This window comes from Leucopleurus acutus, assembly GCF_964270905.1.
Source record: "Leucopleurus acutus genome assembly, chromosome: 2".
NCBI lineage: Eukaryota > Metazoa > Chordata > Mammalia > Artiodactyla > Delphinidae > Leucopleurus > Leucopleurus acutus.
This window is the reverse complement of record NC_139143.1, coordinates 85073923-85086197: the sequence shown is the minus strand read 5'-3', so window position 1 is coordinate 85086197 and position 12275 is coordinate 85073923. Positions and strand designations below refer to the sequence as shown.

Below are 12275 nucleotides of genomic sequence, written 5' to 3'. Positions count from 1 at the left end.
AAAAGTCCTGGTCTAATGCCAACGTCCCTGCTCCCTCTCCGTAAATTAGGGAAACGGGGAACCCAGACACATCCCACATGAAGGGCCCCTGTTCCTTAGAAACTTAGGCCCCACACTGGCTTCTCCCCTTGAATGGTGTTTTCAGTATTGTTTTCTTCCCTTTCCCCAAACCCCAATAAAACACACCAACTGCTTCAGAGTATTTCTGGGTTGGGTTTTTTTGGTGGGTCTTCTTTTGTTTTTTATTTCAAACTGAAAAAGTTCCCTGGGCTCTGTGGGGCTCCCCACGCTCATGGCCCCCTTCTCCCACGCTCACTGCCCTTCTTCCCGCAGCAAATCTATTTCAAGGACAGCACTTTTTTTTTTTAATGCATAATTGAGTTCTCAGCTTGTTCTGCAGAACCAGAGGAGCTGTCTGCATCTTTCATATTTAGACGGTCAGTTTCTTTTATCTGACACCAGGTCCCCAGCCACATCCAAGCAAGCAAGGCATTCTTCTACAGAGCTGAATTAGAGCCTCTCATCTTTTGTCCATTTTACTTCCTCCTCCTCACACCCACCCACCAGCCACATGGTTAAGGAGGATAGCCAAGAATGTTTTTATCAACTCCAAGCCCTAATTCATATTCCCCCAAATCTCCCACTCCACCCTCCCAACCCCCCACCCCACCCCCAGGATTTCACTGAGATGTCTCCCAACAATTATTTGGAGAAAAAGGAAAAACAAAAAAGGTTCAAGGTCTTGGTGCTCAGCCCAAGGGGCTCCATGCGCTGGGACACCGACGGGCAGGGGCTTCTGCCTCTCCAGCCCGCGCCCGAGCCACCTCCTGACCCCTGGCTGCAAAAGCAGGGAGGGGCAGGAGCCAGCACAGGACCCAGGGGGGCAGCGTCTCAGGATCTGGCGGAGCCCCGGGCAGCATCATTCAACTTGGCCACTGCGGACGAACACAGAAGAAAAAGAAAACACTGTCAAGCAGTAAGGGAAAGAACCCTAAGTCCCACCCCAGTCTCTACCCCATCACTCTTCCACACTTAACAATCATTAGGGCTACCTGGCACATGTCTCAATCCTATCCAGCGAGTTGTTTAAAAAAAAAAAAAGAGAATTTCAGTCTTTTCCTGTCTTCAAAACAAAATGTTCTCTGTCTTTTTGGAGATACCCATGAAAACAAAAACAAAAACAAATTCTTTAGACAAGATCAAAACAACTGGAGGTTTTCAGGGGTGTAAGCTGCCTGGCTCAGAGCAGGCTTGGTTTCAGAGGCATGGCCAGAGCCACTTGCAGCAGCGGAGACGGACTGGGGGCACACAGTGATCAGGTGGTAACTGCACGGAGGTCAGGGCCAGACAGCACACTTGTTGTTCTGAGTGGACTTAATAATCTAGGTTTAATCAAAGCAATTTGGATTTGGATTTTGAAATGACCCTTCTTTGCCATGGAAGCTATGTACTTCACGCTGTGGAAACAGGTGGCATATACAGAACGTAGCTTGCTTCTTTGTTTTCTTAGCCTTGAAGATGACCAGGTGGAGAGAGAGACCAACAGTTTTTCTGATTTCCCTATTTCTTCTATTCCTTCCTAAAAACCAGACTCACTGTGGCCTCAGTCTTGAGGAGTCATACTGACCGACAGAGAAAGCAGCTCAGACAGAAAATACAAAATTTGAGAAGATCGGAGGTGAAGAAAACGTACAAAATTATATATATATTTATATATATAATAACATGACATATCTATGTACAACATGTCTGGGACAGTTGAGGAAACTGTACAAGGATGTTCAGCATTTTCCCCTTCCCACATGGACTTTAGACTAAGGAAGACAGCATGAGGAAATGGAGCAAGAAACACAAAAATTATATACAATTACAAGTGACAGCCAAGGAGTTTGGGGGCCAGGGAATCACAGGATCCTGCTCTCTCCGTTCCCTCCTCACCAACTTTTTCCTATCCAATCTGAATGATGGCCTGAAAAGTGAATGGCTGGTCAGGAAAGAAGTAGAGACACACCCTAACCGCCCCCCCACGTGCATTAGCAAGTTCATCAGTCGTCCTCATCAGGCCAGATGTGTGGTACATCAGAACTGGTTTGCTGAGAGGGCAAGAGAGGATTATAGAATCTTCCCCTCCTGAACGGTTAGTTCGCACCCTGCTGTCTCTGTGATAACTAGCAGGCTGCATTCAGTAACATTCAGGCCAAGCCAGTGATAACTAGACTGATGATGCTGGCCACCTGCAGCCCCTTTCCCCCACCTGGTTCACGATCAGCATTGCTACTTCTCAGAGCACAGGAGCTGGGTTACTGGGCTCTAGGAAGGCAGAGATTTCTCAGTGCTCCTTCTCCCTAACCACCTTCCCCAGCTTCCTCCAAGGTGATTCATCTCCTGAGAACCTGCTGCTCCAGCCCTGCAGTAGCACTAAGCCCTGGAGGCTCGCTCAGTTCATCCCTTTTCTTCTTGTCTCCCTAACAATACACCTGGCAGCTGATAACATCTGAAATATGGGACTCCAAATGTGCATGACTGAGCATGTTTCTTTAGGCCCACAGCTTGGCTGCCAGAGCAGCTTTTTAGCAGCAAGGGCCCAGATTGTAGGAAAGTAGGTGAGGGCAGAGGCAAGAGCTTTCATGGCTAGCTTCTTAGAATTTTTCTTCTTGACCCTCAAGACCATGATACTTATGAGGCCCTCTTGCCTGAATTTATAACCCTCAAACCTCAACTTCTCTCCCTGTGTAGTCTTCAAATAGTTCCCCTCTGTAGGCTCACCTATGGGCCTTCCTCACTTTTGGCTTTACAATGAACAGCAGTTTTTTTCAGGATTTTAGAATCAGAATCAATCTTATCTATATTCAACTGTTTTACAGAGGTGGAAATAGAAATCCAGAGAGGTTAAATGCCTTGACCAAGGTTACATGTCAATTCTGCCTAGACTGAGTGGGACTAGAACCCAGATACCTTGACTCTTAACCCAGTGTTCTTTCCACTATCCCACGATACTTTCAAAAAGCAACATGCTGGAAGAGAGAGAGAAGGTGCCCATTTTATGTGAATTATATCCTCCAATCTTTACATTATTTAAGAACCAGGGCAAACTGTAAAAGACACTGACTGAGTAAAGGAGGTTAAGTGGGCATTATAGTTTTAGGCAAGCAAATCAGTTTTTCCTTTTGAGGCTTCTCTACACCTGCCATAATGGAAACATGAAGCAGTAGCAGCCCAAGGGACAAAACATTTAAAGCACAGAAAACAGATCCCATTCAATCTATCTTTCCCAACCATGTCAGGTCAGCCTTGGGATGTTAAACCTGTCATATTATTCCCAAGGCCTAGCCTAACCAATTTTGGGATATTCTCTTCCAAAAGTAGAAGTCACATCTCCCCAGTTTTTTGTACAAAAGAAAAAGAGTTTGCAGCATTATCCAATCCTAGTCTCCTATTTCTGAGCCCCTACCTGGGCTACATGAGGGTGTGGAAATCTCAACTTATCCAAAGAAATGAACTCAGAGCCTCTCTTCAGCCCACATTACCTTCTCAGCAGCCCCCAGGAGAATCACAGTCATTTCTGGCTAGCAAGCTGAGAAGATATAACTAGGTGCCCATTCCATCCCTGCCTATGATATACAAAAGTCCAGTGGGTGAGGAAGGGGAGCAGAAGGGGGCCCCGGTTACCCCGCAAGCTTGCTGGTGACGAGTGAGGACTTTCTCTGGGGCAGATCCTGTGGGGTGGGGATGTGGTCACCAGTCACCAGGTTCTTGTCTGGTCCTGCACTTGGCAGCTGCTTATTCTTCATCTTGGCTTTGGCCATGTTGTAGTCTCCTGAGTCAAAGTACTTTTGCTAAGAGATAAGAGGGAGGTTTAGGTGAGTGAGGAGCTCTGGTCTTCCTCAAAAACAAGGAGACTCACATCCACTATAAACCTGCATCCACGCTCAGACCTTTCAAGTCTCTTTTGGATTAGTCTCATGCATACAGAGCTTAGCATTAATTACATTTACTTACGTCTTCTCCCCAGTGTGTTCTGACTTTTTCAGGTATGGAAGCAGTTTCCCATCTAGGGTGTTATTTTTGGAGTTAAGAGATAGCTCCTACATCCTCTGTACCCACATCTTTTGTAGCCCCATGAGTACAGGATGGTTCAACCAAATTACTGACTTTATTCACTAAGGCTTATAAGGACCTATTAGCCTCCAATGGGCTTGGTGCTGGGGAAACAGAAATGAATAAGATACATAGAAGGGTCGATCTGGGGCTATCAGCAGGAGATCAACCTCAAGCTAACAACCTCAAAATTAAAAATTATTCTCTCAGACTATGAATAGAAACTGGGCTTGTTCATGAGAATGTACTTTCCTCTGACTGCAAGCACTCCCACACACGTTCCATGGCTCTGACAGCCTGCCCACGCCTGCCTTGCTTACAGCAAGTAAACTGCAAATCAGCATCACATCATCATCTGTGACTAAGACTCAGTAACCGGGATTCTCCACAGGAATCTGCTTCCCTCTCCATTTCATCCACATAGAGAAACACACTCCAGGTTAATGACATACAATCCCTCAGTCAGCTTTCAGTACCTCTGAGGACTGAGAAACCTGATCAGGAGCTAGATGGCTATGAAGGTAAGACTCTGCCTTGGGAGAAGGACCATTCTGGACAGGAAAAATAAGTCTCTTCAGGGAGCATAGTTAGTAGTTGGTGCTAACTTCAAGGGTCTAAAGACATCTACTATTCATTTCAAGTTGAGGAAATCTGTAGGACAGATGGGCTGATCTTTTTCTGAAATGACACACCCCAAAATTTAGCTCTAATCCTAAATGTGCAATCCTAAAACTCCCACCATCCAAACAGGCAAATGTCTGGAGGCTGTCAGCATTCCAGACTCTAACATCCTTCCCTCACTCCCCCAACCCCATACCCAAATGCCCCTACATTAAGCCTTAATATCCTTCGTGGGAAATCAGAAGATAACTGATACCATTTCAGGGATTTACAATATTTGCCTTGCTTTTTACAAGTTTCTAATTTTTCTCTACTACTGTCCCACAACAAAACCTTCATATTGGTGTTCAGTAGAACTTCCACAGATCTCATCCCTAAGGCTCCCTTTGGCTCCGAAGTAAGAGGGTAAGAGATTGTGCCCCGTACCCCTTTCTGGAGTCTCTTCATGAGGAAGTCGGAGCCTCCAGGCTTTTGTCCTAGGCTTGGATATTTGGCCTTTAGCTTTGCCTCCTCGGCTCTCTCAGGGAGCATACCTTCTTTCTCCTGTGTGTCCTGGAGGAAACAAACGGGCCAACAAAATTAAACACTAAGAAGCAACTGCTTCTAATATCTGATAACTTTTATACTATTACCTTTTCCTGGAGGTATTAGTAAATTACCCATTAGTAAACATGCTATTTCCACTCTGTTCTTAAATAAAGCTAGACCTTTGTTCAGATCCCTAAAGCTCAAGATGACTGTACTGTGAGAAGAAAAGATAACTTGCTTCTCACACGAAACCCAGGGAACCACCCCAGTGACCTGTGAGTGACCTATACCTAAACCTAAACACAATACTTCACTCAAAGAGCAAGCGATATCTCACTCAGAACAGAAGCTAGGAAAGACAGAGAAAAGAGCCAACAGGGCTTCTGGTGATACAAAATTAGTATGAAAGTTTCCTAGCTGTCCCTAAAACACAGTACAGGTCAAATGGGAAATCAAGGGGGATAACTGCTGAGATGTTCCCTCCTAAGCTAGTCAGCAGATAAGTCTCTCTACGGAGGAGGCTAGCTATGTAGCCATCTCCAGACATCTCCACCTTAGTAATGGGACAGCATTGCTTCCATAAACACTGTAGTAGGAAGGTGACAGGTAAACAGAGATTAAAATGACACTTTTTAACCTCAAGAAAATTTAGGTACAGTAGGTTCACTAGTATTTACCTACCAGCTTTGCCAAAAAATCAACACCTTCCCTAGTGACGGAAGTTTGGGGAACATGCCAAGAGCTCAATTAGCTTGTGGGGGCTCTTACTGTTGCTGTTACTCCCTGCTTGCTTTTTGTAGGCCCTGCTGCACTTTTTTTTACTGACTTTTTAAAAAAGGACATGAAGCCAATTTGTGGCTCTTTTTAGTGGAATTACATTCCCTTCCCTTGAAAACCTGGCACAGACATAACACCGGGTGTATTTCATGAACCCGAATCCAGTACTAAATGTTATTAAGTCAAATACAAACCCCCAAAGAGGGTGGCGTGTTTTCATCACAGAATTGCAGGTTAACTAAGTCCCACTACCTTGGAAGTCTGGGGGGAATATGGTGGCGTCTTTCTTGTCACGACTCTGTCGGCGTCTTTTCTAGGTTTAACCTCCATTATTCTGTTTGGAACTCTAGTCCTCTTCAATTTTGTAAGGTCCTCTTTGAAGGTGGGCAACAGACCATCTCCAGCGGTCAAAACAGGTCTCTTTGAGAAAGTTGCCGCCTTAAACTAGCCATGATAATAATTACTCTTCTCCCTTCCCCCAGTGCTGGTCCTTTTTAAACGTCTTTACCTCTACTTGTATCTTTCTGGGGATTTAGAATGCAAGCCCCAGCCTACTGGTTGGGTCATTTTACCCCTACTAACCAGTAACACACATCTCATCCCGGGACCACCAACCCCTTTCATTCACCCAGTCTTTCTAAACACCCGCCCCGCGCCCAGGCTCGGCCAATTATAGCACAACTTCAATGAGTTGAGCGGTAGGTCTACTGGCCAATCAAGAAGAGAATCGCATTGATTGACAATCCATCCAGCTAACTAGCGCCAAAGCAGCAATCCGTACTGAAGCTCACCCTGCATGACGCAAGAAGTGGCCAACCCCTGCAGAGCCCGAGACCATGGCGACCAATCCGCACTGGTGGGAGACCGTCTCCCGCCCCATCACGGTCGCCCCCAGCTCGCCCACCGCACCCCCTCCATTTCACCTGCTTCTCCTCGCCAGTCTCCTCCGCAGGGTTCTCCTCCTCTTGTTTCTGGGACATGGCGGGACCGGGACTGTGGAGTGTAGGGGACCCAGGAAGTCACCCGGAGAAGGGAAGGGGGAGGGGAAACGGGACAACCTGCGCTGCTTCTTCGGCTCCTGTCACTAGGGTTGCTCAGTCAAAATGGCGGCTCTTGCCTGTGACGTTGCGGCCGCCCCTTCCTATGGGAGCCAATGGGAGCGGGGTAGATAGGACAATGACGTAACGACCTACCAATAGTTGCTGGCTAAATGTGGGTTCTATGGAGGCGACGGGCAAGCTGGAAGGCCAACCCGGAAAGAGAGTGACCCACAAGGACCAATTGGAAGCCCTTGGGGGATGTGAGGGGGTGGTGCTGGTAGCTCTGGCATTTTTGCTCCTTTGATGGGGTCAGACTTCCTTCGGCTCCACCGCCCCGCGCCCAGGAGGCTTTGCTGAGCTTCAAATTGGAGAGCGAAATGATGGAAACCTTTTATTTCCAGGTGAAGAGGATTAAGCTTTGCGCAGTGTTAGCAGAAATTTATCAATCACCAGAAAATAATTAAGAGGTCAGACACTATTCCAATGTGTCACTTGGGGTCTGGAATGGAGAGACTGAGTCATCTTGCGGAACACAAATGGCTTACGTTTCATGATTTAACTCATGTACAGTTTTTTACTTGTTCACAGTCATCCCATGGAGACTTGAGCACTTTGAAACAGTACAGGTCTAGGTACCTGGTAAACATTTAGTAAATACTTGCTAACGTATCCTGAGTCACAGTTCAACAATATTTTTTGAGCGTCTATTTGAAGACGGTACTCTTTTAGTTTTACAGGGGATACAAATGTAGTAAGGCAGTCTCTGCCATAGAAAGTTTAGTGGGCTTGTAAAGTTTAGTGGGCTTGTGGGGAGGGTTTTCACAGTGTGCCAGGTGTACCTTAAATCCTCAAGATTAAATAGACACGTCTTCCTAGAGTGTTAGTCAAAAAGCACTACATTTTTATATTAAAACAGTCTAATACTAATAACACTGAAAAATTCATATTAAATTTTAATTTTCCAGGCAGCCTGTTGTGACAGATAGCCTTGGGGCTGTTCATTTTCCTGTATAATTAGGTACACTTCTAATGGAAAAGTTTGAGAAGCATAGAATACACAGATTATTATCATACAAGGCAAAATCTGGTCAGCATTGAAGTAAAAGTATTAATAAAGTGGTATAGGGGTTCAGATGAAGGTTCATATTCAGTTTAGGGTCCCCCCCACAAAAATAGACTTTGTGATGCAGGTGGGTATTTGAAATCAGCTTTAAAGAATTTAGGAGTTTGCCAGGTAAAGGTGAAGGAAGGGTATTCTGGGTGATGGGGTCAGCATGAAGGCTAGAAAAATAGAACTGAGTCCAGAACATGGAGGACTCTGAATGCCAGGATAAGGAACTAGTGAATAATTTAGTTATCCAGGGGAGACATTTAAGGGTTTTAGGCCAGAGAGTGGCAGATCAGAACTGTTCATTAGGAAGATTAATCTAGTGGTAATGAATAAAAATCATTCAGAATTCCAAGCAGAAAGATAGTGGGGGTGGACAGTCTAGCCAGGAGTCCACTGCAATACTCTGGGTAGGAGATAATTAGGATTTAAACTAGAAACGTGATAGTTTAGAATGGAAAACAGTGAACGTAATTGAGTCTGTGGCAATGTAATCTACTAGATTAGCAGCTGACTGAATATAGGGAATGAGGAGACCATGTGCCTCAAGGTGACTACTTGTAGAAACAAATTCAAGAAGAGGAGTTGATTTGGAAATGGAATTGGAAGCAGACAGAAAATGAGGTGTTCAGTTTTGAAATCACTGACTTTTTAAAAACCAGTGAGCCATTTGGTGGAGATATCCAGGCAATGAAGACTTAGGTTAAATGACCTCTGAGATCTCCATAGCTGAAATTTTAGCGTTCTAGGAAATATAGATCTGGAGTTTGGAATAAAAGTAGTAGCCAAATATGAATGAAATGTGGACTTCTTCACATAATTATAAGTAAAGTTGTGGAATTAGATGGGATCAACAAAGGAGAAAGTAGAAAAAAAAAAGAAGTCCCAAGACAGAAACCTGGGGAAAAGTTGGCAAAGGGACACAGAGACAAATGATCAGAGTGGTAAGAAGAGAGAAGTAACAGAGAAGTTAAAGTTGAAGGGGGCAAAAGCTAATTGCAAGTGGTTAAAGAGTGAAGAGGTATTTATTTAACAGTAATATTTAACAGTAAAGCAAAGAAAGGAATGAGGACAATGAACAGAAGAGGAAGCAGCAGAGGACTTTCTTTTTTTGGAGAGTAGGAAAGATTTAAGCAAGTTTTAGAAAAGGGGAAGGGCTAATTGAGAGAAAAACTAAAAATATAATTAACTACTTTAAAGAGGAGATAAATAATTAAAGTCTCATAGAAAACAAACTTATGGTTACCAAACAGGAAAGAGGGGGGAGGGATAAATTAGGAGTTTGGGACTAACATATACACACTACTATGTACAAAATAGATAACCAACAAGGACCTACTGTATAGCACAGGGAACTATAATCAATAGTTTGTAATAACCTATAAGGGAAAAGAATCTGAAAAAGAATACACACACACACACACACACACACACACACACACATAACTGAATCACTCTGCTGTATACCTGAAACTAACACAACATGGTAAATCAACTATACTTCAATTTAAAAAAAAGTTAAAGTCTCAGAGGAGATCATTAGATCAGGAGAGAGAGAGGCAGACAGGTTGGCTTTGGCCACTGAAAAGGAAGAACGGGAAGGGAAATGTACAGAGAGATTCTGAGGTGGCTAAACATTTAGAGAAGTCATATTGAATGGACTTGCTTTTCTGAGGTTAATCTTTTGAGAATAAAAAGGATGATGGGTGGGATAGAGGATCTAGGAAAAATGGGGTAGAAACTGTGCCATAGAAAATGGCAATGATGCAAAACAGCAAGAAAGATCTACCTGAGATTAGATAAGAGTGAATGTGTAGTAGTCCTAATCAGCATGGCTTTGTGACTTTGGTCAGTAATTCCTGGCTGCCTTGGGATGGAGAAAACAGACAGCCTGAGTTAATTAACCAGGACGAAGGACTGGTAAAGAAGGAACAGTGGAGGGAGGACAATGAGGAAGTCTAGAATGGTTTGCCAGTTTGTTGAAATAGCTGACTGTGGCATCTAGGCTCTTTAGGAAAGACAGAATGAGATTGATGAACTGGGAGGAGTAGAAAAGAGTTGAAGAACTGGTTATGAGACAGATGAAGCTCAGATTTGGTGGGAATGACTGAGAGGCAGATGAATAGGAAGTTGCAGTGAGAGGGAAATTTCAGTTTGTATCTGGGTAGGTGGAGACATTGTAGGTTATGGTGAGCTCTAGCCTATAATAATTATAATTGGTGCCAGATATGGCTATAGTAGTCACTGTTGATACAATCAAGCAAATGTGAAGTCACAAAATTTGAAGTTCCAGAGCATGATAGGGAAGGTGGTTAGGACAGGGTGTCTGTGACCCATATGTTGGAATGAGCTATAGGTCACCAACACGTGTATTTAAGTATATAAGGTACCACACTCTGTGGAAGTAACTATAATATTAGGTAATGTATGACACTTACCAAATGAGTTGTATTTATAAGTGTTTCAAAGATCATTTCTGGCTGAGCTGGTCAAGGAATGTTTTAGATGTTAGAGAACCTAAACTGGGACTATGAGGATGAATAGGAAAATTGGAGATTAGCAGGAGGGAGGAGGAAAGGAAGACAGTTTAGAGGACCACCCTATCTTTTAAAAGTTTAGAGGGTGACTGACCCCTGACTGAGGAGAAAGTATCTATAGCAAGAGTTTCTAGAGGGAGTGAGATCCTGCTAGCCCAGCAAGACTCCTCTTGCATCCAACAAATTTCATTGAGCACTCATTACGTGTTATGTATTGTGCTGGGCATGTTACCGAACAAAACTTGGGTCTGCTGTGCTTGGGATGCACAGCAAAGCCTATATACTGACACTGGGTTGTGATGAAGAAAAGTACAGTGTTTATTGCAGGGCACCACACAGGAGAATGTGTAGTTAGTGTTCAAAGGACCCAAACCTCCCTACCCCCCATGGCTTTCAGAGAAGAGTTTTAATGCCAGTGTGAGGGAGAGGGTCATAGGTTGTGTGATCAGCTCCTACACAATTCTCTAATTGGTGATGGTGAGCTAACATGGTGATGTTTTGTGAATCTCAGTCATCAACCTTCTGGTTCCAACTGGTCTGGGGTCTGTGTGCTGGTGGTCAGCATGCAGTTAACTTTCTCTGCCTGGTGGGGATTTTAATATCTGAAAAAGAACTCAAGGATATGGCTCAGGATATTATCTACAGCCCTTGAGGAGGAACTAAAGGTCCTTGACTTTATGGCTAAACTATTATTTTGTCTTGCTTGACTGATTTCCTTTGTTTCTGCATTTCTCACTTTTCTTGATTAAATTTGCTCTTTGGAACTTGGGGAAGGCCTAGGAGGCTAAAGCTTTTCTATAAACAAGAGGTGAGGGACACAGTGAGATCTGTCCCTGAGAAGGCCCTGCAAGTTCCTGCTCGATTTCAGGCACCATGGATGGATGCAAAGATAAAGGTCAGTCCCTGCCTTCAAGCTGTTCACAGATGACTAAGAAGATAAGAGATGAAGACGGTTTATACCGGCAAAGACTATTAAAAGCAGTTTCTTGGAGGAGATGACATTTAAGGAAGTATAGGAATACTCAAGGTAAAAAAAAAGAGAGTGTGGAGAAGACCTTTTCAAGCAGAAGGAGCCTCATGTGAAAAGACATAGAGCCATAAGAAACTCCATGTTCTGGATCCTTGGTTCTCAGACTCGGTTGATTAGAAGTTCCCAGAGAACTTTATAAAAATACAGATTTCCTCAGCCCTCTTTCACCCCAGTTGAATCAGCATCTCTGGGCTGGGGCCTGGAAATCTATACTTTTAAAAAGCTCCCTAAGGAGAGACTGCAAATAAGGCTGATTTGGAACCCCTGTGGAGCAGCAAGACATGACACTGTTCAGGTTGCTGGGGTCCTGGGGAGACTTGTAAGTCATGCTAAAGTGTTGGGGTTTCATGAAGCCAAAGGGGGAACCTCTGATTTCAAGCAGGGAAATGGTATTGTTAGACTTGGGGTTTGGAAAGATATAACTGTGGTAGTGTTGCAGCAAGAAGAGAAATGAGACTTTTCTGATAAACAAAGAAAACAAGAAGGGACTTTCCTGGTGGTCCAGTGGTTGAGAATCTGCCTTCCAGTGCAGGGGA

General features: G+C 44.1%; 1 protein-coding gene across 2 annotated transcripts; it reads right to left on the bottom strand.

The window, feature by feature from the left end:
- Positions 1-678: 678 nt before the first annotated feature.
- On the bottom strand, positions 679-7130 carry ENSA (endosulfine alpha; the record flags this gene model as incomplete). 2 transcript variants are annotated; one of them, XM_082834357.1, is made up of 4 exons in its annotated part: positions 6948-7130; positions 5146-5271; positions 3670-3836; positions 679-935 (listed from the first exon to the last, which is right to left on the bottom strand). In XM_082834357.1, exons 1-4 carry the CDS (start codon positions 7002-7004, stop codon positions 920-922), a joined length of 366 nt encoding a protein of 121 aa, XP_082690483.1. In that variant the 5' UTR covers positions 7005-7130. The 2 variants fall into 2 exon arrangements, with proteins under 2 accessions (XP_082690483.1, XP_082690484.1); XM_082834358.1 differs by lacking the exon at positions 679-935 and having other exon boundaries at positions 3666-3836.
- Positions 7131-12275: the final 5145 nt, after the last annotated feature.